At 39.8% G+C, this 27,282-nt stretch overlaps 3 protein-coding genes across 7 annotated transcripts in view; 2 read left to right on the forward strand and 1 right to left on the reverse strand.

The window, feature by feature from the left end:
- Ralgps2 (Ral GEF with PH domain and SH3 binding motif 2) overlaps positions 1–27,282 on the reverse strand; it is a 153,201-nt gene that overhangs the window by 38,907 nt on the left and 87,012 nt on the right. The window lies entirely within an intron of this gene.
- LOC128109837 (cytochrome c, somatic-like) lies at positions 698–1,179 on the forward strand. The gene has a single exon (XM_052737298.1). The coding sequence runs from the start codon at positions 713–715 to the stop codon at positions 1,028–1,030; it is 318 nt and encodes a 105-aa protein (XP_052593258.1). The 5' UTR covers positions 698–712; the 3' UTR covers positions 1,031–1,179.
- Angptl1 (angiopoietin like 1) lies at positions 6,089–27,281 on the forward strand. The gene is made up of 5 exons (XM_052737297.1): positions 6,089–7,113; positions 12,958–13,804; positions 23,207–23,400; positions 24,941–25,211; positions 26,573–27,281. The coding sequence occupies exons 2-5, from the start codon at positions 12,985–12,987 to the stop codon at positions 26,758–26,760; spliced, it is 1,473 nt and encodes a 490-aa protein (XP_052593257.1). The 5' UTR covers positions 6,089–7,113; positions 12,958–12,984; the 3' UTR covers positions 26,761–27,281.

Here is a 27,282-nt window from a genome sequence, read left to right on the forward strand (position 1 = left end):
ATTGTTTTGCTAACAGGAGTGAGGGAATCACTAACGAAGGGACCTGGCTCTACTGTAAATAAGCAGCTCCCTTCTAAGTTACCCAATTATCAGAACCACAGACAAAACAACAACACACCAAAACAAAAGAAACCCAAAACCCCAGACCCTGAGATACAATATACACGGGAAGGCCCGAAACAAAGAATTCACCTCGGCCAGGCGGTGGTGGCACACGCCTTTAATCCCAGCACTCGGGAGGCAGAGGCAGGCGGATCTCTGTGAGTTCGAGGCCAGCCTGGTCTCCAAAGCGAGTTCTAGGAAAGGCGCAAAGCTACACAGAGAAACCCTGTCTCGAAAAACAAAAAACAAACAAACAAACAAAAAAGAATTCCCCTCAAAAGAAGCACAGTATCTAGAATCCGAGGGTTCATCCTGCCGTCCCAGCCTACATTAGGGTCATTTTCAGTTCACTGGGAGAAACTGTTTATTTGATACGGTTTTTCTTCTGTTACTGTTTTGAATTATCTTGTAAATGCTCAGGTAGACTCAGGAAATGTGTACTCTACTGTAAGGTTTAGCACTGGTATTCACATTTATTCTAACTTTCACAACTTGACCTCTGATCACTTACTGACACTGAAAGAGTAGAACTGTCCCAGATTTAAACACTCACTGTAGAGAGAGCAGTCGTGGTGATCGTGGTGTTGATCCCCCCGGGAGCGAAATAAAAATGGGTGATATTGAGAAAGGCAAGAAGATTTTTGTTCAGAAGTGTGCCCAGTGCCACACTGTGGAAAAGGGAGGCAAGCATAAGACTGGACCAAATCTCCATGGTCTGTTTGGGAGGAAGACAGGTCAGGAGGCTGGATTCTTGTACACAGATGCCAACAAGAACAAAGGCATCACCTGGGGAGAGGACACCCTGATGGAGTATTTGGAGAATCCCAAAAAGTACATCCCTGGAACAAAAATGATCTTCGCTGGAATTAAGAAGAAGGGAGAAAGGGCAGACCTAATAGCTTATCTTAAAAAGGCTACTAATGAGTAATTCCACTGCCTTATTTATTACAAAACAAATGTCTCATGGCTTTTAATGTGTACCATAATTTAATTCATACATCAAAATTCAGATCATGAATGGCTAACAATGTTTCTGTTGGGATGGTCCTGATTTAAGTAAAAATGACTTATAGTAAAGTGGATATGATCTTTTTAAAAAATAACAATTCCAGTCACTATCATAGCTCTCCCTTTCTCAAGACCAGATTGGACTTATTAAAGTTATACTTTCCACAAAGATGGGGTGTCACCTCAAACCTGTTGAATGGTTTTATATTTAAATTTATATAACTGGGAATATGGATATGTTTAAACACGGGGAAAATTCTGTCACTCTCTCAGAAACAAGAAGATTCACCTGTGTTTCAGTTTGTATTCACTGGCCTGTTACAGGCAATGGAATGCCAGGAAGCAACTGTCTATTCTTGACTTGATGATGTCATTTTAATTAGAATTCCCTGTCAAAGGATGCTGCCTTTCACCATTGAAAGGCACTTACTGTGATCTATGTATAATACCAAATAAAGAATATTTAGCACTTCTTTAAAAAAAAATAAACACCCACTGTATAAAAAAGCCAAACACACACACACACACACACACACACACACACACACACACACACACACACACACACACTCTGCCTTTCTAGACATCAGTGTGTAATACAATTTTATTCAAGGCTAGTAATTTAACTTCTCAGGAAAGAAACAGAATTAAGTATCATGTTAAATGTACCACAAACTAGAATTAGCCATCAAATGTAGGTACAGAATACATCTACATGCTGCTGAACTGCTCACTGAGCCACAGTGAGCATGTACCACCCTGCACTTTCACCAAAAATGATGCCAGAGAACTATCAACGTTACAATTTATACTCAGTATGGTAGAAACCTCTCTCTCTCTCTCTCTCTCTCTCTCTCTCTCTCTCTCTCTCTCTCTCTCTCTCCCTCCCTCCCTCCCTCCCTTCCCCCCCTTTCTTTCACCCTTGAGAGACTAGAAATTTATATTTTCCTATTTAGAGGTGGTTTTTTTTAAAAAATGAGATATACAGCATTTATGATCAGTAACTGGCTAAACACGCTTCAGTTTTCTTGGAATTCCTATAGTATGTGTAAAACGAAGGCCAGTAAGACCATTGCCTAAAGACCAGGCACCTTCTGCACCTTCTGTGAGGTTCATGAGACATGCACGGGCACCGTCGCTGATAGAGCAGGTCTACCTACAGTCTTCCTCATCTTCCTCTAACACAATGACTAAGGTTCTACCTCTTAGACACAGCTCAGTGCACTGTCCTCTAATTCCTTACCTAACACTGCATTCGGTCCATCACCCTGTGCACATGTGATTTGGCCACTGATTGTAAGTCTATGACTAGTAATTCTCTTAATAATTTGCAAAACAAGTTAACTCAGAAATGCTAAGGATACTTTATTTTTATATACAAAATTAAAAGGAGACTTAAGAACTATGTTTACTGGTATTAACCATAAAAAAGTAAAATTTATAAAGAACAAAATGTTAACTTTAGAATGTATACTAGCTGCATCATGAGTCTTTTGATGTTACTTTCTCAATTATGCTAAAACTGAGTAAGCCATCATTGACTTTGTCTTGTTTTTAATTGTGCACAGTGTTTTAGAGCCTAGAAGTCATTGTTCTGACTTGCATTTGGATCATTATGTGCTCTTTTATATGAATGCCAATACATAAAAGGTAAATAAGTATTTGAAAACAGTGTTAAAATAAAGTATAAATCAAAGCATATTCTTACATGTATTTACCATTAAACTTAATGATGTCTTAAAATTAGTAAAAAACAAGTACTATAATTGAGTACCTCTGATGAAAATTCTTTACATGCAGTTTTAAAACAAATAAACTTAGCATGTAATGGTCTTTCTTCTAGAGTTATAACAATGCAGTGTTGCTCAAACTGTATTACATTTGTGAGTGAGCAGTCATCTCAAACAAGCACTGGACTATGTCTACTGAGCTGAGCACATCTAATCAAAATTACTATCCAAGAAAAATCTTACCTACCTACAGGAAATGACCCTCCCTTCTCCTTTCCAAATCCAAATGATGCTTCTTGGTGGAGCCATTATGGTGTCCTTCCAGATCCCTACACTGCCTTTTCTATCACTTCCTCTCTGAAGAAGCCTGCCCCAGACACAATACCCATTCCTGTCTCACCCTATGTAAAATCAAAGCAGTCTTTCCTTTCAATCTGCTACTCTCCTCGGAAAGGCCCCTTGCTGCCTCCTTTAATAACTCCCCTTCAACAAACATCCCCAAAGGGAGCAAAGAATAGTGCACGTATTTTATCCTGTAATCTAGTCTGTTTTGAAGTAATATTTGATGCACACACAGTTTGTATAGGTCAGGAAAAATTCTGGCAGACTTCGAATGAGGGGAAGAAGCACTCCTAGGTACCTCTATCTCCAGCGCATACTTTTAGAGACACTAAGCTGTTTTAGACTCTTAAGTTGTTGACATTCTTGGCCACAACAATGCAGATGAATTGTATGTAAATGATTAATGCTCTGTGACTGTTGACTAATTTTGCAATTATTTGTACACTCATTTCAGTATTCTTTACCTATATGTGTATTTCTTTGAATTACCTACTGAAATGGTTGTATCTTCCTGATTCTTTTATATATTTGAGGATTTAAATAAATATTTTCACATATAGTCTTTATACTTGCATAAAAAATTACAAATTTATTTTCCTGTATGCATGTATGTATGTATGTGGGTATGCATGCATGTGGGTATGTATGCATGTATGTATGTATGTGGGTATGTATGTGGGTATGCATGCATGCATGTATGTATGCGGGTATGCAGGCATGTATGTATGTATGTGGGTATGCATGTGGGTATGCATAGGCCATGTGGCGCCCAAGCAGGTCAGATGACAGCTTGCGGAGTGGGTTCTCCTCCTACCATGTGAGGAGTCTTGGGGCTGGGACTCCACAGCTCGACAGGGTTGGCAGCAAGTGCTTGAACCTGATGAGCCATCTCAGCAGCCGAATTTATCTTTTAAAAGTTACCTTTAACCTATATATCTAGTGTATGTGAAAGACCAATCAATTTAAGGACTGCAAGTATCCCTGGAAAAGCTTAGAGACTGCTGAAAGAAATGCCACAGGTGCTAGCCCTAGAGACCAGTCAGAGCACCACAGCATACAAAGACAAGACTAAAGGACACACTCACAAAGGACCCACAAGAAAACGTTATTCCCAGATGACGGGTCATACAAGGTTTTGAGGCAGAGGTGGGATGTTGAGTCTGGCACTAAATGGCTGACTTTTCTGTTCTACCTTATCATTAAAACTACAGGTTGCCACAGTCAATGACAGTGCTAACAGCCACTGCCATGTGACCAGATTATTTCAAATGTGCTCATTCTGAATTGATGTGCTTAAATAAAGATGTAAAGAAATACAACATCACTAACACTGAACAAATCCTGCTGCATCTTACTACAAGCAGCTTCTCTCCAGAAGGAACTACTACTCTGGATTTTAAGAACATTCCTTTTATTTTCCCCCCTTTTTAGAGAGTTCTTGCTTTGTAACGTAGACTGTCAAGCTAGTCTAGAACTCATGATGTAGCCTCGTCTGGCCTCCAACTTTTCTGTTTCTGGCTCTCAATTACCTGGAGTATGTGGAGGGGGTGCAGGAGTACATGTGGACATGTGGGGCATACAGGAGTAGGCTGTGCCTAGTCTAGTTTCCTCAAGGACATATATGTATCCCTGCTAGTTTGAAAAAGAAACGAATACTTTTTTTTCTGTGTGAAGTCCAACAACATCTGTAAAGTTAGGAAAATGCTTGTTGGGACTATGAAATGATACAGTGGGTAAAGGCACTCTCGGCCAAGACTAAGGACCTGACTTCTATCCCCTGGTGGACAGAGAGACTTGACTCAGGCAAGTTATCCTCTGACCTCCACACATGTGCCAGGGTTCTTGGGCAACACACTCACGCACACACACACTCCATAAATGTAAAAAAAAAGCTTGCTATATTCCAAATAATTTTGTAAGCACTTATTAAATACAATTTTAAAATATGGTCTTCCATGACTACTTTACATCATTATTTTGTTACTATTTTATTTCTGATTTTAAATGCTTTCATAATTCCTTGAGAATAAAATGACATATGATTATATTACAACTTAGTCATTTTATTTTACAGACTTTCAAGTTCCTTCCCTCTGGGTTACTAGAGACATATTTGTACAGAACACATGTAGAGATTTTTCTTTAGTATGTGTGTACATCTATACACTCACTCCAGCAAAGCATTGCTCATGCTGTGAGGTATAACATTACAGCTTCAGAAGATGGTACTTTTTTTCAGAGCTCTATGGATCCATACTTACACTGACAGTGTGAAAGTTTCTACTGATGCACTGTGTCAACAGTCGCTATTTTAATTTGTGCCATTTATAGGTATAAAATGGTATTTCATTTGTTTGACTCAATGTTTTATCCATTTCGCCTTGTTACTGCCTTATATAGACAATATAAGGCATTATAAGAGACAATAATAGGCATTATATTGCTAGTTTTAAGTCAACTTGGCACAAGCTAGAGTCATTCGAGAGGAGGGAGCAGCCTCAATTGAGAAAATGCCTCCATAAGAGCTGGCTGTAAGCAGACTTGTAGGACATTTTCTTAATCAGTGATTGATGTGGGAGGGCCTAGCGCCCCTGGGCTGGTGGGTGCTATGAAAGCAGGCTGAGCACGACAAAAGGAGCAAGTCAGTAAGTAGCACTCTTCCAGGGATTCTGCATCAGTCTGACTTCCTTGGATGAAGGACTGGGATGTGGAAGTGTGAGCCAAATAAACCCTCTCCTTCATAAGTTGTTTTTGGTCGTGGTGTTTCTTCACAGCAATAATAACCCTAACTAGGACAGGGATAATTTTGTAAACAATCATATTACATAACGCAGAACTTGAGACGGAAAGAAGCACTAATTATGTAACACAGAATTTAAGAAAAAAAACCCACTAGATTTATCATCAATTTCACTTGTTTTAAGTGATTACATATAAAAGCAAGTGTTGTGTGTGTATGGTGTATGTGTGTATTTTTTTCTTTCCTTTCTTTTTTTCTTTCTTTCTTTGAGTCAGGTTTTCACTTACTAGCCCTGGCTGGCCTGGAGCTCACTGTGTGCATTCCAGGCTGGCCTCAGATTCATAAGGATCCGACTGCCTCTGCCTTCCGAGTGCTGGGATTAAAGGTTCAGCTATAAAAGCAGTTTTCTCTTAAGAAACTTGACATAGTTTATTACATTTTCTTGAAGGTTTAAAATGTCCTGAAACAGCGACACCAGAATAAAATGTTTAGATGTTCCCGAGGCTGTATAGAATTGAATGTTAGGTGCCTGCTTCCCAGGAAAGCCTAGCTCCTTACAGCTCGACGCTACTTCTAAAGTGGAGTACTATTTTTTCAACTCAAAAGCTCTGTGGCCGGCAGACTACAATGTTTATTTTATAATTGCTTGCTGAACTACGATAGTCTGTTTCCAGATGGTGCCCTTCCTTCAACCTGCACACAATCTCGCCTTGTTCAGAGCTATTCGACCTCCCGCAGCTCCAGCTCCCTCTCCACTTAGGGCTACAGAGGAAATCCTAAGGAGGAGATTTCCACCCCCTCCCCAGGCTCCATCCGTCTTCTAATGACGTAATAGGTGGGCTGAACTGAGTCTACCGAGGAGGAGAGGGAATCACTCTTGGAGTACTGTGCTGTGCAGACAGTCTGTCAGCTGCGGCTGGTTACTGCCCTTCTCCATGCGGCAGACAGCACAGCCACAATGCATTCGCTGCTGGATTAGAGAAAGTCCACAGACAGCCCCAAGTTCCATAGGTGGCCTGTCAAACTCAGTCGACAGTGCTATAAAAACAAGTTCCTCACTGCTTGGATTCAACAGTCAGAAACAAAAATGCAGTTGCCCCTGAAGTCAGAGACGAACGGACTTCTACACTGATCTTTTAGAGAGCAGGGAAGGACGAAGTTTCCGGATTTACTTTTCAACAGACACAAAAGGTACTTTAATGTTTCTCTTATATTTACTCAAAATTCTATGTCAAATGCGTAATTTTTCTTTGTACTAGAAATTAAGAGACCTACCAAAGAGCTTTAGCAGATGCTACTGATTCGAATCTGAAGGTTTTGTTTTGTGTCTTTCTGTAAAAACTAGTCATGAAGTTCTTCAGGATGGTTAATGTATTACTTGAAGTCCAAGTTAGAGTGACTCGACCATCCATACAGCTGGGTTTCTGAAAACGAATGCTCTAGTGACACTGGAGAGGTGACCGTCACTCACTCGATGCCTAAGCACAGCAGCCAACAACAAAGGATGTAAACTACAGAGAACCACTGTGCGTGTGCTGAGTTTCTCCTCTGGACAATGGTGTGTGTGTGTGTGTGTGTGTGTGTGTGTGTGTGTGTGTGTGTGTGTGTGTGTGTGTGTAAAGATGTACATCAACTATTGGGACTTTCAAAATGTGGCTACAAAACAAAGCTAAGAACTGGTTAGCTGAATGTTTCCAACAAAACTCAATTACAACAGAACAAAACTCTTAAGGAGACTAAGTTAATCTATGGTAGTTCTTGTTAGAATTAATCATTTTAAAGAGTCTCCTAAATTTACCTACAACGGAAAATTTCATTTTGGTTTAAAACTGCTTCTAACTGGAATTAGTTGCAAAAGTAATTATTGATACAAACAAATAATCAAACCTAAGGTCAGGACTGAGAAGGATTAGGGTCACAAGGATTAACAATATGAATTCAGAAGATTTAACTACTGAAAAACAATGGAAAGGTCAAAAGTCGGTTTTAACAAGACCTAAGATGTAGGTGTCCTTCAATATTCTATTGGGAGCTCTGTTATTCCTGAGAATTAAGAAATTACTGCTTACCAAGAGTAAGCTTTAACACCAAAGACAGCCAAGTTTGTTATGATGGGAGATTCCCGGACCAGAATTTCCAACAAATAATGATAATGTTCAGCTCTATTTTTCCGACTTTATTTCAACATTAAAACTCTCAATTCTGGGAGTTCTGTTAAATACATATTTTATAGGAGAGTCTGATAAAATTTCCAAGTCATACACGATTTTGAAACATTATCATCTCTGTTATTGCTTGCCAAGATAAAAGCAGGACTTCATTCAACATCAGGTCTTCCAATGCCTTAGGTAGGCATTTAGGTAGGGTATGTGTGTGTGTGCGTGTGCGTGTGCGTGTGCGTGTGCGTGTGTGTGTGTGTGTGTGCGTATAAATCACAGATAATGATTTGTCTGTTTGAGGTCCATTCCTAGGGCTATTCTCAGGTTAGTTCCTCAAACACATCTGACAACCGGGAAAGTCTTCATTTCCTTGGTCAGTTCTTCTTACAGCTAACCTCAGATCTCAGGCACAGTCAAAGGAAGTGATCCAGGCATTTATTTCTTATTACAGCTGGCAATACGGCAACCACGAAGAGAAGTACAACTAAGAAAATGAATATAACTGCACAGTTTTTTTTCTTTCTTCCTAAAAACCACTACAGGCAAAGGCACAGATTTAAGCTTCAGTGCACTATAACTAATTTATAACATTCTTTTGGGACCTAGGAAAAACTTAACATAAATAGAAAGGCTTTACGAGGTAATGCAGATTTATGGATCTTTCACTTTTAAAACTGAACATATGCGGGGAACATTAAATAAGAGAATATTTTTAGAAAATGTAATAGTAAACAAGTTTTAAAAATCAGTTCTTTGCTCATGACGTATCTAGTCTACTCCTTAAGAATGTGCCTAACTCTGCTTTAAGGGACAATGAGATCATCACTGCTGTAATAAGGAAGCATAAAACAAACACCACAACCATAATGAGCTTTTAATTGCCACTGTTTTATCATCTTAAGACTGATTTTCTGAATCATAGTGATGCAAGGCAGATAACTGACCAAAACACCAAAAATCCTCATGTTTTAAATTTAAAATTTCCTTGTCTCAGTAGCTTATTTCATTCTAGAAAGTATTTAAATATTTTTGAGTTAAGAGTTTCTGTTCTATTATTAAAATGATAAAAGATTTAGGAAAAGGGATATACCTCGGCCGAGAGGCTAATGGCTTCTATCGATTTTATTTTTACTGTTCCCTGTTTTGTTTTGTTTTTTTTAAATAAAGTTACATTTCGATTCCAGGAATTTCCTGTAAATATAACTCTAAATCTGTCATCAGTTTTCATACAGGTAACTCTTGGAGCGTAAAGGATGCTCTGTGAGAAAGCAATGACTTTGGTTTGTATTTCCCAGTGTCAGAAGGCACAGTGCGAAGCAGGACACAGTTGTGTGCTGTGCTTCTGCACCAGTTCACACAACACCAGTCCGCACAGAGGACTTTGATGTAAATGTTAGGATTTCACCAAAGAACTTCTTCCCACATTCTTCTCATTCTTTGCTTATTTTCATTATCTATCGTCTTTGAACACAGCAAAAATGCCTGAACTGAGGAGACCTGCTTTCCCAGGGCAGGTGGCAGCAGTCTTCACAGCAGCTCCAAGTCCATGTTTCACTAAGAAACGTGTGTGCGTGTGTGTGTGTGTGTGTGTGTGTGTGCGCGCGTGCGTGTGTGTGTGTGTGTGTGTGTGTGTGCACTCGCGTTTCCAGTTAATCACAAACACCAACGGGCAGAGTACACATGGGCAGAGAGGAATGTTAGTAACAAAGTGTGTGTGTGTAAAAACAATGACAGCGAGGGCACACAATGACCTGCACATGCTTTTGCACAACAAAGGAACAGGCCAGGGAAAAGTCACAAGCCACACCCGCCAAGACACCTTTTGTTATGACAGACAGGACAGTGCGGGTCTAGTATTTGAACCCCACCTGAGTGTTTTCTTCTCTGGGACTTCTCTTTGTAAGTGAGACACTGCTTTTAGTTTCCTGACAGAGAGTAGTCTGGAGAGCAGAGCCATATGATGATGTGGTTAATTAAAAGCATCAACTCTAGCGTCTTCTGCCTGGGTTCGAATTCTGGCTCTACCTCGAGACAGGGTTTCTCTGTGTAGCCCTGGCTGTCTTGGAACTCGCTCTGTAGACCAGGCTGGCCTTGAACTCAGAGATCCGCCTGGCTCTGCCTCTTGAGTGCTGAGATTAAAGGTGTGGTCCCCACCACCAGCTTGGCTCTACCCTTTAACAGCTGTGTGACCACTGATATGGGCACTCTGGGGTGCCAGTTCATGTGAAAATGAGTATTAGAATCATCTGCCTCACCGGGTTGTGACGACACTGGTCTGGTAAGGGGCTAAAGACAATGGTCTCTCCCTAAGAGCACCCACCAGGTATCCAGGGTGTTACTGCTATGCTGTCAGTCCTATGTACACCACGTGGGGGTAACCTCTTCATCAAGAAGCAAGGGCTCAGGCAGAGGAGAGGTAAGCAAAGCTCCCAGAGTGCCCACGGCTAGCCTTACGAACAGCAGACAGACAGCATCAAGCTGCTCTGAGTCCGGCTTGCTCACGAATCTGATCACATGAATACACTTCCCCACTCCTTCCCACTCCACTGCACTGCTCGTCTGGGATTAACTAAGAGGAAGGGAGAGCTCTGGGCTCTGGAAAGTTACGGTGTTGGACTCTAAAGAACAGGTACTTCGCCGGGCGGTGGTGGCGCACGCCTTTAATCCCAGCACTCGGGAGGCAGAGCCAGGCGGATCTCTGTGAGTTCGAGGCCAGCCTGGTCTCCAAAGCGAGTTCCAGGAAAGGCGCAAAGCTACAGAGAAACCATGTCTCGAAAAACCAAAAAAAAAAAAAAAAAAAGAACAGGTACTTCTCCTCGGCCACAGCCAACAGGACACAGTCCAAGCACACATTCTGACTTAAGTCTTGTCGCCACAGATACTGACTGAGGGCCAGGGAACCCAAGATCTAGACCTGTTTCTAGTATTAGTGTCTCTGTCCTTCCACTCACCATGGTTACAAAAAGGTTCTTTTGTACAACAGCCAATTTGGTAATGCTGTTGAAAATTAGGAATTTTTTTTTACCTAAATACAACCCACTAGACTTTCTTAACAGAAAACACGTGGGCATCACCTACAAGCGTAGAGCACATGCATGACTGGCATTCTTAAACTGCAGTGCAGGAAACACAATTACCCACGAGGACTGTGAGCATCCTGGCATTCTTAACCCTGTCTCCAGTCTCAAAAGCAGATGCTACAGAAACATGTCATGGTAAAACTGTTTGACTTGGCAGGTTAAAAAAAAAGTCATGGTATTTAGTGAAGACCAACTTAACTGGCCTTATTTATACGGTATCATTCTACTCTGAAACACTGACTAGTAAGACTACCTAGACTGCAGTACTAACCAAGCAATGCCTTAACTACTATCTTATACACATTATGTACTATTTTCAGTCTTTGGAGAGTGAGCTTTCTAAAGGAAGGTACTTTTTGGGTCTTAAAAGCTCTCATAGCACCCTGAAGTGTGCCTTTCACAGGATGGGCACTGATCAAAATCTCTTTAATGAGCTTGGGACAAAAAAAAAAATGCAATATAAGGTGGCAGCTGCAAGAGCTGCAAGAGCTGCGGATCTAATCTTTAAACAAATATCAAAATTCGAACTTAATAATGAACTTAAGAATTCAAGTCAAATCTAATTTACTAGTCCTGACCCTTCAGTGTTCCTGTAAATGCTGCGGTGGATAGAGTGAGAACTGTCCTCCACAGGCTCATGTACTTAGACACTTGGCCCAGTGGGTGGCGCTGTTGAGGGAGGTTTAGAAGGTGTCCTTGTTGGAGGAAGAACTCGGGCTTTGAGATTTCACTCCTCACCCACTCAGGCCACCACGCCTCCCCACCATGACAGATTCTTATCTCTCTGGAAGGGTAAACCAGAATACTTTGGTTCTCCCATACGTAGATTTTGGTCATGGTGTAATATCATAACAACAAAAAAGTAACTAACACAGAAATTAAAAAATATATTACTGATCGAAGAATGACTAGCTTAATTCACTGTAGAAAGCAACAGGCTTCCCAGTATTTTTGTTCAAGTGTATCATGTATTTTGACCATATTCATACACCAATCTCTCTCCAAGTCCTTTCCTCAAATAATTCCTATTTTCCTAATCCCATATTTTCAAGTCAGGTGTGAGTATCATGTGTGTCTATATAGAATCTAGGTTCCATATATTTGCTTTTAGAGTCTGGCCTATTTTCCTTAGTAAGAAGACTCCAATTCCATCTATTTTTTCTGCAAATGACTTGATTTTGCTCTTTATGGTTGAACCACTGTGCATATAGACCATATTTTCTTCATTCATTCTTCTCTTGATGGATACCTAGGCTGATTCCATCACTCAGTTCTAGTGAATAATGTTGCAATAAACAAGGGTGAGCAAACACCTCTGAAGTATGTTGACGTAAGTGTCCTTCAGAGAGATTTCCAGGAGTGAAACAACCCAACCGTATGGCTGTTCTATTTCTTGCTTTTCTTTCCGTTATTGTGTTTTTGAGACAGGGTCTCTCTGTGTAGCCTTGGTTGTCCTGGAACTAGTTCTCTAGACCAGGCTGGCTTCGAACTCACAGAGACCAGCCTGCCTCTACCTCCAGAGTGCTGGGATTAAAGGCGTGTGCCACCAATGCCTGGCTGGCAGTTCTATTTCCTGTTTGAGGACCCTCTACATTGACTCCCACAGTGGCTTTACTAGTTCATAACCCACTACTTGTGGATAAAGTGCCTCCACCCTCACCCTTGCCAGCATTTGTTAGGTTTTTAATAACAGCCACTGTAGCAGGGATTAGATGGAATCTAATGTGATTTTGATCTGCATGGAAATTGACATTAATTCTTTTTACGTTTTCTCTTCACTCAACTGCTTTCCAAAGGACGCTGTGGTACAACTTCATTTCAGAATGAAGGCTTTTGTTTGGACCCTAGCTGTGCTGCTCTTTCTACTGGGCATTGGTCACTGCAAAGGAGGACAGTTCAAAATAAAAAAAATCACCCAAAGGAGATATCCCCGTGCCACGGACGGTAAGGAGGAAGCAAAGAAATGTTCCTATACATTCTTGGTACCTGAACAAAAAATAACAGGGCCCATCTGTGTCAACACCAAAGGTCAAGATACAGGCACTATTAAAGACATGGTCACGAGGATGGACCTTGAGAACCTCAAGGATGTGCTCTCCAGGCAGAAACGCGAGATCGACGTCCTGCAATTGGTGGTGGATGTAGACGGGAACATTGTGAATGAGGTGAAGCTGCTGAGAAAGGAAAGCCGCAACATGAACTCTCGAGTCACTCAACTCTATATGCAACTACTGCACGAGATTATCCGTAAAAGAGACAACTCCCTCGAGCTTTCTCAGCTGGAAAACAAAATCCTCAACGTCACCACAGAAATGCTGAAGATGGCAACAAGGTACAGGGAACTAGAGGTGAAGTATGCTTCCCTGACTGACCTTGTCAATAACCAGTCTGTGATGATCACGGTGTTGGAAGAACAGTGCTTGAGGATATTCTCCCGACAAGACACCCACGTGTCTCCCCCTCTTGTCCAGGTTGTGCCCCGACACATTCCTAACAGCCCCCAGTACACGCCTGGCCTGCTGGGAGGCAATGAGATACAGAGGGATCCAGGCTATCCCAGAGACGTAATGCCGCCACCGGACCTGGCAACAGCTCCCACCAAAAGCCCTTTCAAGATTCCAGCAGTAACTTTCATCAATGAAGGTGAGTTAGCTCTTACTGGTCAATGGAAGAAAGAAGTTAGCACGCTATACAATTCAGGCAACAATACTCTTAATAAGCCCTTGTTCTTGTGTGGGGATGTCATTACACACGTCCAATTAAAATTTCAATTTTAAAAAGCAGTAGTAGGGTTTGATATAAAATCTCTCTCTTCTCCCTGCTCTAAGTTTCTAGGTGCTTATATGAAGTTGTTTTTTCCCCTGTGAAACAGTACTCTTCATCCACATTCTTCCAATGGAGGCTGCTGTCAGTGAGAGGACTGACCACTGACACACTATGAAGACTCGCTCTGCACCCTGAGCGTGCAGCCACAGCTCCACCTCCTCCCCACCCTTCAGAATCCTTTCTGCTTCCTCTTGCCCACATCCTTTTCGAAAAGAACATTTACAATTTTGCTCTCCTTCTCAAGCCTGCGCAGACTCAGAGTCTGATCCCTAACACTGCTCTGTGACTAATCAGATCCTGGGCTCCTGTTCTTTCCAACTTCAAAACATCTATACATAACCTAGCTCTGTTACCTCAAGAGAAAGAGGGGTTCTATTTTCCAAGGCTAATGTTTTGTCAACATTAAAAATCCCTACACTGATACTGAGAGCTTGGCCTCAATTTTGAATTCCTCTTCTCACTTTCTGTGAGTCTGGACTCTGGGAGGACCAGTAAACAAGCAGATTCCTCTGTCTCACTTAGTAACATTCACATGTGCATCCATTTTCTCATGAGCCGTCTCCTGAACCTTTTATAAGATGACTTCTTCCTTATGGTGGAGGGAAAACTCAGGTGCCCGGAAGGAAAACAGTAACCATTTACTGATTGAAAAGGCAGGAGATAAGAAGGGCTACAGAGAAACAGCACCAGGGGGCTGTCTGCAGCAGTGGGGACCCTGCTTCAGCCTTCCACACTGTCACATTAGAGTCTTCTAACTTCCCTGGTCTTCCACTGACATCTTTGTTCACAATGTGAACGAGCTGTCTTCAAGACACTGTATTTTAGAGATGCCCCACATCTCAAGATGCCAAAGGTCACCTGGGCTTTTGGTTTAAGAAACACTGGCCATCTGCATTAGGACAGTCTATTACTTCCTGTGCCAAGGCTTCCTCTACTGAAATACAGGTGATCAAGGCTTTAAAGACTAATGCTACGCATTTCAAGACTCAAACAGACATTACTAAATGGCTCTTTCTCCAAGTCATGGGCTATTTCTTGAATCTGTTTTCTACTCCACGCCACACTGTAATTACTAAGATTTGTTTGTCTCCCTGCTGGACCAAGTTTGGCATGTCATCTTGTAGAACTGTATTTGAAGAATGAATAAGTAAGCCCCCAAATAATTATTTTGTCAAACCTCCACAGGCCTCAAGTTATTGTTTATTTCCACAAATACCTCTACTGTCTGTGTTGCATACATTTCTTGAATTATATTAACTTTACAAGAACCCACAGCACATCTAAGAGAAATGAATTTGTTGCTCAAATTGCTAAATAGTCTTTTAATAAAAACCCCGGAGTCAGATATTGGGGTAAATGCTGAAAGATAAGAGAGACAAAGGAACAAGCCACTGCCACAGCTTACCTCTAGGACGCCTCAGCCTGAAAAGGCTTTCAGTTCCCGTCTATTCATGCCTTATATACCTTTCTCCACCCAGCCATATTACTTCCTTTTTAGTGCTGGGATTAAAGGAATGTGACTTCCCAAATACTGGGATTAAAGGTGTGTGCCACCACTGCCTGGCTCTGTTTCTCTCCTAGACTGAGTCAATCTCTTGTAGTCCAGGGTGGCTTTGAACTCACAGAGATCCAAACGGATCTTTGCCTCCCGTCTGCTTGGATTAAAGGTGTATACCACCACTGCCTGATCTTAAGTTTAATCTAGTGGCTTGTTCTGTTCTCTGATCTTCAGACAAATTTTATTAGGGTACACAATATATCACCACATGCATTCTAAAATATAAGCTCCTTTCTGGCAGATGGATACTATGTTTCAACTGTTGGTGCTAAAACACTGGATGATTTGATAACACAGAGCCTCTTAAAATGGTTAATCTAAGGGTCTTCATGAAAACAAGTGTTAAGAGCAGCAACCATCAGGGTATCATTAAATTAGGTAAATGATGATCATTAACTAGTAACCTACGCCCCTTAATTTTCAAAAACATGTACAAAATTATCCACTGGACTTAGAAAAGAAAAAACATTCATCTTTTCTATCCTTTTCAAAACTTGTTTTATTAAGCTTTTAAACTATATGATTTATCAGTACAGTAGTTCATATGTTATTTGTAGAAAGATAACGGAGGTGTATTTTATCAAGCTATGGGAGATACAATTACAGAAGTTTGGAAACAACTGCTGTCGAGTTTTCTAAGTAGATCTTGAAATTTAAGTCAATGGCATCATCAATTTTAGAAGAAATGAAGATGTGTATATTTATTTATATAACAAACCAAGAAAATGCTTTACAAAATGAAAGCATCATTTTGTAGGCTTTTCATACACAGAACTTCAGTACAAGAAAACTCATGGAATTAAATCCATGCCAGGAATTTGACATGCCCAATCCCTAATGTGTGTTTCACGTTCACAAAAACAATGGTGTACATAGCAGTCCTAAGAAATCAATCTTTAATGTAAAAATTAAAGCACAGAGATAACCTTTTCATTATTACTTTCAGTAAACATTACTTCTGTTTTACTATATAAACAAAGTTATGGATAAAATCAGCTATATTATAACAAGTGCCACTTCCCTCATTACCAATCTTGGGTAAGTGACTTGGCCTGTTTTATATGCCTTGAGTAAGACTAGTGCTGAATGGACTAGATGCCTGTCTTGTGCCTTACAGTTCTAATACCCTCATTCCTAACAAATATACATTATTACAAGCAACAGTTAATAAGGCTACTATTTTATCTCTTTATATAATATGATAAAATTACTTTTACAACTCCAGAGAAAAGTGTCTAATACTGTTTGGACAGTTATACAAAACGATTAAAAACAGATGGCTATTATGCTCACATATGTTCTGGCTCCAAGCGAATCATTACTGTACTCTACTTGTAGGGAGTTATGCTACAGTCTCTATATGCACAGTGCAAGAGACACAATAACCTGTACTACTTAAAGGGCATGCAGCCAGCTACAAAATGACAAAGACTGTGACTCCACTTACATGAGGTACTCAGAGTCAAACTCACCACACAGAATCTAGTTTTCTGCTTTGAGAAGAATTAAAATGTGTATCACAGGAGATGAATGAAGCCCATTTCAAGATTACTGCATGCAAGAAAAGGGTAATAAAAGTTTGATTTTAGAGGAATGGCTATACTCTTTGAAGGTATACAGTTTTCCTGTCCATACCCTTTGAAGGTATACAGTCTTCCTGTCTATACCCTTTGAAGGTATACAGCCTTCCTGTCTATACCCTTTGAAGGTATACAGTCTTCCTGTCTATACCCTTTGAAGGTATACAGTCTTCCTGTCTATACCCTTTGAAGGTATACAGTCTTCCTGTCTATACCCTTTGAAGGTATACAGTCTTCCTGTCTATACCCTTTGAAGGTATACAGTTTTCCTGTCTACCCTTTGAAGGTATACAGTTTTCCTGTCTATATTCTTTGAAGGTATACAGTCTTCCTGTCCATACCCTTTGAAGGTATACAGTTTTCCTGTCTATACCCTTTGAAGGTATACAGTCTTCCTGTCTATACCCTTTAAAGGTATACAGTTTTCCTGCCCATACCCTTTGAAGGTATACAGTCTTCCTGTCTATACCCTTTGAAGGTATACAGTTTTCCTGTCTATACCCTTTGAAGGTATACAGTTTTCCTGTCTATATCCTTTAAAGGTATACAGTCTTCCTGTCTATACCCTTTGAAGTCCCAAATTTCTGAATCAGGGTAAATTTGTTCGATAATATGCAAAGCATTAAGTTGATTTGGATTTTCAAAAATAAAGCTGATAATTTTCTACTAGTAGTTTTAAGAATTTTTATTAGTGTTAAATATGATCCAGAGAAAGAAGTTAATTTCTTTAAAAACTATCATCTAATTCTAGAACAACAATTTTAAAAGGCATGCAAAGCAACAAGGAGAAAATGTTTCCCTCAAGATCAACAGTACACAATGGGCTAAGAGTGTATTTATAAAAAGCAAGCGCTGAATTCTGACATTCACTGTCTTTACTAAAGAGGAGCAAAAGCACTGCTTTTTTATCCCTGTCCTCCACAAAGTAATTCCACTTCCATTTCCTGAGGTTTTCTATCAATTAAGCCGAAAAGATACTCAAACTGTAAACACAAGGTTCACTGTCAAAAACAGGATGGGTTAGTAAAGTTTAAGAGAAATTTAAATTTGCATGTATTGCAAGTTTTATCAAATGGAAACTGGATTCAGACAACCTAGAATTCTTCAATTTGTTTAAACATTTAAGCACCTTTTAAGTAACAGAAAGAAAAAAATCTATCTATTAAACAAAACAAGCTGATACACCTTTAAGTTGCCTAGAAATCTGAAATGTTTGAGTGCTGGCAGTAAGGTTTCCACGGCAAAGTTGAGTCCCAAGTCTGACACAGTGCAGAACCCTCCTGTCCCGGCAGAAGTCAGGGGCTACTCAGCCTGGCCTTTGTCACCATCCCAAACCGTGACACTTCTAAATATTTTACAACAGCTTACATTAATCAAAAGGGCCACTTTTAAGTATATATTTGTACAGAATGTGAACTGTCACACTGCACTCAAGCGAGCACGCTGTAAACACTGTGAGGCGAAGTTAGAGAAGCAGCAGGAACAGAAAGGGAACCTGGAACCTGCTTAAACAGGAACAGTATTTAAGTGTACTGCCCACAAAGCACCCCTGTGTCATTAAGAGAAATACTACCAGGCTTAAATAAGAATTCAAAATACAATAAAATACACTCCTAGACACCCTAACTTCCCTAAAAGACAGAATTCAGGAACAATACGTGACTAACTTTAGAAGTTCCACCGTGACTGGACTTTTCAGGTAAAACGATCAAGCACATGACTGAGCCAAGTCTCTGGCCCACCTGACAGGCTGTAAACATCATCCTGTTATTTATATTTCAGACACACAAACCTCTAAGAGCTGTGTAAGAGTAAACACACCGTTCTGCATGCGGCTTAAGTCCCAATGAGCCCAACTTTCATTTCTTCCGCTTGGCGTTGACACAGGAAGACAACACACTCCTGCTCAACGTCAGCCGTCACTTCACATCCTTACCACACGTTCTGCCTGAAACGTCATCACACGCTCACCACACTGAGGGAACTAACCTTTCCTTACCGCTTCATCCCAAGATCACCACACTGTGGTAGAGCTAACCTTTCCTTACCGCTTCATCCCAAGATCACCACACTGCGGGAACTAACCTTTCCTTACCGCTTCATCCCAAGATCACCACACTGAGGGAACTAACCTTTCCTTACCGCTTCATCCCAAGATCACCACACTGCGGTAGAGCTAACCTTTCCTTACACCGCTTCATCCCAAGATCACCACACTGTGGGAACTAACCTTTCCTTACCACGTCTCTCACCTCCCACTTAACCACAAGGTTGTTTAGCTATCTCTGGACCTGGAAATAGTCTAGCTTGTACTAGATTCAGAAAAGACCATTTTTTTTAATTAAAAACTTTTTTTCATTTGTGTGCATGTGGCCAAAGGTTGACACTGGGCGTCCTCCTTGACTGATGTACACCTTTCTGAGATAAGGCCTTCCATTACATTTGAAGTTCACTGATTTGGTTAGACTGGCTAGCCAATGAGCTAAAGGGATCTTCCTGTCTCTGACCTCCAAGCCAGCGCTGGGATTACAGACATGCCCAGCTTTTATGGGAACACTGGGGATCCAAACTCAGGTTCTTGGACAGGAAGAAGTTACAGACTAAAGCTTCTCTCCATCCTCCAGAAAAGACACTTCTTAAAACAAATATAAAACCGAAGAAATTCTGAAAATGACTACCATCAGAAATGATGTGGTACAAGTATAGGAGAGTCCCCAAATGGGCCCAAACCATGGATACCCAGCCAAAGATAAAGCCCCTGTCTATGAATAAACAAATACATTACCATGTGTCATGCAGACTAATCAAAGTATGGGGTTGGGAGTCCTCACTTTTCCTTACACTTCTCTCCCTGGTCAGAAATTAAAGTTTTCATTCTATCTGAAATGTAATTCTTCTTCTCTGGCCTGAGTACAACATATGCTCCTAGAGCATGAAATTGTTCCTCTTTTAAACTTCTGTTTTTATCTTAGTGCACTGGTGTTTGGCCTGTATGTATGTGTGAGGCTGCCAGATCCCCTGGAACTGGAGTTACAGACAGTTTTGAGCTGCCATGTGCTGGGAATTGAACCCGGGTCCTATGGAAGAGCAGTCAGTGCTCTTAACCACTAAGCAATCTCACTAGCCCGAGAAATTGTTCTTATGTGATTCAGGAAAAGAAAAAGAAGTAACATCAGTATTCGTGGGATTTTCACAAGTGTAGCAGTGTTTTGTGCTACATGTAATTCAGCAGAATGCACAGTATGTGTATGGCTAAAATCAGGTGTTATTTTTAGTTTATGAATTTTTATAACTTGAGGGTTTTCAGTAAAGTCTTATCTCTCTATGGTAGAAATGACTATATCCTAACCTTTGATGAGCCATACTGAATGTCTTCATGAACATGTATGAATTAATAAATAAAGTACTGAAGTCATTTAGGACGTTACTTCTGCATGTGACGATCAGAGCAAAGAGAAAAAGGGGACTACTGACAGTTACTGTAACGACAGTTCAGCTGAGCACTGTGCTAACAACGGCTCTGAGGAGAGAGCAGCACAGTGCGCACACTCCAACTCCAGCCCTGGAGGCTGAGGCAGGAGGATCTGGAAATCAAGGCCTGTCTCCAAAAAGGGAAAAGGGAGGGAAACCTCTGGATACTTTGACTAAGAGCCCCAAGTCCACTCATGACTTGAAAAGAGAGGACTGAGCCAGTTATGACAGCAAGGGCTGGACCTCCAGCCCTTGGGAGATTGAGACAGGATGACTGTGGGTTTAAGAGAAGCTTGTACCACACCACCACTCCCAGGCCCACCTGGGTTACATGGTGAAACCCACGTCAAGATAAAAAACAAACGACTTCAGCAAACTAGGGAAGCAAAGACCAAGATTTAAAAAAAAAAATTTTTTTTTTTAAATTTTTTTTTTTAAAGCAATTGTCTCTGAGGCCTTTATTAACAGATGCAAAAATAAGAAAATTCCAGAAGATAAAAAAGAAGCCAATGAAACTTTGAGAGGACAAAAAAAAAAGAAGAAAAGCAATACCTAATGTTACTTTAAAACATATTTACTTTTATGTTTAAACATTGTGAACGTTTTTCCAGGTTATCTTATTTTTTACTAGTAATCTGTAGTATAGATACTGACAATTAAAAAAATTGTAAGTTATATATGAAACACAAAAATATGGAGTAGAGAATTTGGCGCTCTCAATTTTTGCATATAGTTTTCCATTTCCTTTTATTTAAAGTGAAAAGACTGATTCATTTACTAACAAACTTGACTGATACCAGTTAGAACAGCAGACGCAAAGTTCATACAACACATGCGTCTCCATCCTCAGGGGCAATCCCAAAGGAAGAGTTCACACTCCCCAGGAGCCCCTCCAATGACAGAAAAGCTGCAGTATTTACGTAATGAAATGAACTTATCTTAGTAAGATCCAATGGGGCAACACTATGTTCTTAGCACAATGTATGTAACACATTTCTCAAAATTCCACTAATCCTATTATAATTATAGAACAGAAATTCTTTTAAGAACTTTGACTATTTTCAGATATTTAAAAATTATGCCAGAATTTAAAAGTATTTAGTAAAAAAAATTGACAAATGGATTTAAAAACTTTCTCTTATTCAAATGTATCTTCATTTTAGCATAACTGTTTTTTTCTGAGTCATAATTTGTGCATGCTCTTAAAAGGAAAGGCCTGAAACACTGGTGTAGGATGGAACTCAAGGATGTTCAGTAGAACTAGAAGATGTTTTCTCTAGGTCCCACAATGTACAAATCAGACTCCAAATGACTTAACATCATGTTTTTGTCATTTTTAAAAGTTGAAATCTTACTGGCTGAAGATACAATGTCGAGGAGGCAAGAGCCCATGTGAGCAACCTTGACAACCTGAGATAGATCTTACAACCCAGGACCTACATGATAGAAGGAGAGACCTTGCTCCTGCAGGCTGTCCTCTGACATGTGTGCACAGAATAAATTTAAAAATACAGAACAGCTGGTGCTATGAAAGAAAGACAACCATTTCGCAGCAACTCAAACATTTACCAGGGAGGACATGAGCAAGGGCTTACCACCACCTCACATGACCTTAACTAACCACTATCTGCGCAGCATCGAAAGCCATCTCAGGGCCACTGGGCAGCTTTGGTAAGAAAATCATTTTTAGCCATAACTCAGACAGTATCTTAGGAAGACCCTTAAGACAGGGTCTCCACTGAAGCCAGGCTGGTCCAGAACTCAGTGTGTTCACCTTACACTTGTGGCCAGCATCTGGCCTTAGCCTCCTGAGTACTGGGATTAAAGGTACTGGACTTAACACCTGGCCTGATGGGTATTTTTTTATGTGAAGGAAAGTGAAGATTACGTATTTTGGGGAGATTCCATTTTCTTTATTTTATGGCTTTTTAGCATTTAATGAATGAGTGAATGAACATGACTACGTTTCCAAAAGGGAAACACAATACTTAATCCTGACAAAGTTTACTAGACTGTAGTGCTCCACTTCCACTGAACACACAAACTCTGTGTGTTCCACTGAAATAAAAGGTCAGACACTGTAAGTCTGGCACCAGGAAAATACGTTTAGTAATACCAGTAGATCAATCCTGCAGCATTTTTTAAGTATGAAAAAAAAGGGTAAGGTTAGTAAGGATGACGTCATTTAGCACAGTATTAACTATAGCAAAATCAGAAAAAACTTTATGTCCATATGAGAGAGGGAGAAAACCAAAGTACCAGTGGCTACTCTAGTGTCAGAATGAAGATCACAGCTTCAAGGAAACATCTGTCAAATATAAAAGACAATATGATGCTCTGTGTGTTTTACGAGTGCAAATTTATAAAGTACAAAGCAGAGAAGAATGGGAGATGAAACAAGTGAATGCTTTGACTAGTGGGACTGATTTCACCCTTTTAGTTTTAATACATATTTTACATTTAGTTTCTTTAACTTTTATAGAACATTATGCACACAGCAGATAAAGTGTGATCATTTGTAAAGATAGAAATGAAGGTAAGAATCTTGATTTAAGAACTATTTTAATACTTATCTTTTACATTTCTCAAACATCACTATTTAAACTACAGGGCCATTCAAAGACTGTCAGCAAGCAAAGGAAGCTGGGCACTCAGCCAGTGGGATTTACATGATCAGACCAGAGAACAGCAACGGACCGATGCAGTTATGGTGTGAGAACAGTGTGGATCCTGGGGGCTGGACTGTCATTCAGAAAAGGACAGACGGCTCTGTCAACTTCTTTAGAAACTGGGAAAACTATAAGGTAAACGAGCGAGTTCACACCTAGGGAAGGTGGACCCAATCAGGTCTTGCAATAGTGACCATGTTAGGCAATAAACGAGGCATGCAGTTGAAAACATAACTATCCATGCGATTTTCTTTATCTAGCAAAAGGTTTATACTCACCTCTAGTTGTACAGCTAAAATTACAGTGTGAAAGTAAAACGCAAGATATCCTTTTAAATGCTCCTTTGAGTACGGATAACTTATACACACATGCACATTTTACAAAGATAATTCTACTTTAATAATTTTAAATCTATTTATTTATTTGTATGAGTGTGTTTTGCTTGCATTTATTATGTACACAATGTACAGACAGTGCCTATGGAGGTCAGAAGAGGAATTGGATCCCTTGGAACTGGAGTTCCAAGTGGCTGTGAGCTGCCGTGTGAGTGCTGGGAATCCAAACCACTAAGCATCTCTCCAGCACTTCAATTCCACGTCTTAATGCAACTACTTGTTTGTTTATAATACTGCAGTATTTAAGCAATAACAAAGTATACAACTTTCAAAAAATGACCCTCTTCTTGGACTATTTTTAATAACCATGCTTTAAGTTTGTATCATGACATGGGTTGTAGGGTTATGAACACAATAAGATTCCTAGATAGAACCAAATCATGTGATATCAATTTGAGGAAGTAACAACTGGTGTGTTGATAATTCTGATGTTCATAATGGTAAGTTGTGAGTGAGACATATATATGTCCACCATCAGTTAAGGACACTAGACAGGGAAGAAAAGGTTTTCTAGAGCGCTAACTCCTTGTTTAAAACTGTGAAGTGATCACATGCTTGCTCGTTATTAGGTAAAATTTGACTGCCAGTTAAGGATGAAACATTAATATATCTGGTCAGAAATGATGGAAATATCTAAACAAGTAACTGCTTCAAATGGACACATGCACATACACACACACAACACCTTCCTTGCAGTTTTTTTTTTGAAGACAAACTTTCAGTGTTAAGATGAAGTTTACTAAATCGATTCTGCTGCAAGTTTCCAATGTCATGTCAAATGCTTATTAAAATAAAGTAGGCCATTTCTTTCGGATAGTAACTTACAATTTTCAAAGGGTGAACTTTAAAGATTACTATAATACTTATTTTTTTTACTTATAATAAAATACACGATTATTTGTTTTAACACACTATCATTTTGATTGAACAATGGTCGTGATTTTATGTACTCTCTATATACACATACTTTGAAGACACACAGCTTTGGATGAGGGTGTGATCAGGACTGAGGGAGTTCAGTCAATGTTTTTAGTAGCTATCAATACATTCTGTGGTTTTCTGCTTTTACTCTTTGTAGCATTTGAAGCTACATAAATTAGTACTGACATTAAAATAAAGCAAAGCAAAACAAAAAGACTTCCCTAATACCATAGAAGTCAAATTACCCTGAATGAATAATAGCCTCACTCTACTTAGGGTCTAAACTTAACTTGTAGCCGTAGCAACGTTTACTATCTCTACACTTATCTATATGTTTCTGTTTCTGTGTTTATTAACAGAAAGGGTTTGGAAACATTGATGGAGAGTATTGGCTTGGACTGGACAATATCTATAAGCTCAGTAATCAAGACAATTATAAGCTGCTGATTGAATTAGAAGACTGGAGTGATAAGAAGGTCTATGCAGAATATAGTAGTTTTCGTCTGGAACCCGAAAGTGAATCTTACAGACTGCGCTTGGGAACTTACCAGGGGAATGCAGGGGATTCTATGATGTGGCATAATGGCAAACAATTCACCACACTGGACAGAGATAAAGATATGTATACAGGTAAAACAAAGAAACAAACAAGCATGGCTGTACAATTACCACCTTCTATGCATTAAGAGTCAAGTTACTAAAGTGTATTATATGCTTCCAAATCTCAGAAAGGTTATTTTGGACACAGTCAAAGGGAATATAATAGAACTTCGTTTTTAGGATTTCTAAGGCAACCCCAATGTTCTTTGGGAAGAACAAGGTCTGAGAGAACCAAGACAAAACCAAGCTGCATCTGCTTGGAAACAAAACTCTGCCTAACATTCATATACTAGCTGAACCCTTATCATATATCAGAAAATGTAGATCTGGAGATTTAGCAAGGAACTAAATTTCTGCCCTTTGGAGGTTGCCTCCAAGAGGAGCCAAAATAATTTATTAGGTGCTGCTAAATATTCTTAGAAAACTGAAACCAAGTAATGCTTCTTGGTTTCGTGTTCTGTTGCTGTGATAAAACACTGTGACCAGCCAAGGCGCAGGGAGAGGTTGAAGGGGTTCATTTCAGCTCACAGCTCCAAGGCATAGCTCATCCTAACAAGGAAGTCAAGAGCGTGAGGGAGTCAGTGACATCACACCCATAATCAGGAAACTGAGCACTCAAAGTATGCACGCTAGTGCTCAGCCTGCTTTCTTCACTCTTAAGATGGTTCAGACCTCTGCCTAGGGAATGAGAACCACCCATAGCAGGCAGATCTTCCTACCCCAATTACCTTAATTAAGACAATCCCCCCAAGAGCATGCCCACAGGCCAAACGAACCTACACAATCCCCAATGAGACTCCCTTCCCAGGTGATTTAGATTATGTCAAGTTGGCAGTAGGGAACAGAGTATGGCGCTCATCAAACCCTTGGATGAGTGTTGTTTAATAATGAGATTCACATGATGACACCACATAAGAACCTTTCCTGAACAGCTTATTAAACAGTTATTACCTTATCCAGTAGCACACTGGGCACTATTTCAACTTATTTCCCACTAGCAGAAGAAGAGAGACAGGATGGAAAATCCACCTTTCTGCTCACAACTCATTTAATTACAAGTTATGTTATTTTTAGATTTCAATTTTCTCTCAAGCTCTACCATCTTCCTTAGTCAATCTGTTTCTCTCTCCTTTCTCTTAGTATACTTCTTACACACAAACACTGCATTTTATTTACTCTACTGGGCAGAAAATGGAATGTATATAAATGTAAAGTAGGCAAAAAGTGAAATGAATAAGGTAGTTCCAGTGATGTGAGGGACCAAGATGAACATGACTGGAGTCAGTCAGGGGCCCATCACTCAAATCGCTCCAAAGGAAGCACATGTTCTCAACAGCTTGCAAACTGTCATATGCAGAACTTTTACTTCAGTGTCTGTATTTCTCCTGCAGGAAACTGTGCCCACTTTCATAAAGGAGGCTGGTGGTACAATGCCTGTGCACACTCAAACCTCAATGGAGTATGGTACAGAGGAGGCCATTACAGAAGCAAGCACCAAGATGGAATTTTCTGGGCTGAGTACAGAGGCGGGTCCTACTCCTTGAGGGCCGTTCAGATGATGATTAAGCCTATTGACTGAAGACAGATAGTCTCCAAATAAATTACACAGAACTTCACTTTTCAGTTCCCCAAATGTAAACATTACATGCTACTTGGCACAATTTGTTTTTACAGGTACAGTTTGTAAAATAAATTGTACTGTGACTATAAGAATGTATCTGTGAATATAGCTCCATTTCCCTTTAATATGCTACAGAAGATTATTTGTATGCAAATCTGTTATTTTAAAAATTATATTGACCGAATACAGGTAAATGTAAATATCTGCCATGATGTAAAACAAAGCTTTATTTTGAATCAAGTCCAAATACATGATCAAGATACTTAATGATTTATTTAAAAAAATGTAACACTGCTCTAATGTTCAATGAAAAAATAATTTTAAGACTTCAGCCATGCAGTTCATTTTATTTATGAAAATATAGACAGGAAATTAGAGAAAGATCTCTAGTTTTGCCACTGAAAATGTTTTTCCATTGAATAAAAATTTAAAATAAAATTTTAAAGTGAATTATGTTTTTCACTTGTAATTATTTTCTTC

The sequence above is a fragment of the Peromyscus californicus genome, unplaced genomic scaffold (assembly GCF_007827085.1).
Source record: "Peromyscus californicus insignis strain IS unplaced genomic scaffold, ASM782708v3 Scaffold_14__1_contigs__length_90479793_seg_2, whole genome shotgun sequence".
In the NCBI taxonomy this organism is placed as follows: domain Eukaryota; kingdom Metazoa; phylum Chordata; class Mammalia; order Rodentia; family Cricetidae; genus Peromyscus; species Peromyscus californicus.

Excerpts from the sequence above, each read along its gene's own strand:
- Angptl1 (XM_052737297.1), top strand. The coding sequence starts at position 12,985 with ATGAAGGCTTTTGTTTGGACCCTAGCTGTGCTGCTCTTTCTACTGGGC. Across the intron at positions 13,805-23,206 it reads AGTAACTTTCATCAATGAAG|GGCCATTCAAAGACTGTCAG; the intron begins GTGAGTTAGCTC and ends TTTAAACTACAG. Across the intron at positions 25,212-26,572 it reads AGATAAAGATATGTATACAG|GAAACTGTGCCCACTTTCAT; the intron begins GTAAAACAAAGA and ends TTTCTCCTGCAG.
- LOC128109837 (XM_052737298.1), top strand. The coding sequence starts at position 713 with ATGGGTGATATTGAGAAAGGCAAGAAGATTTTTGTTCAGAAGTGTGCC.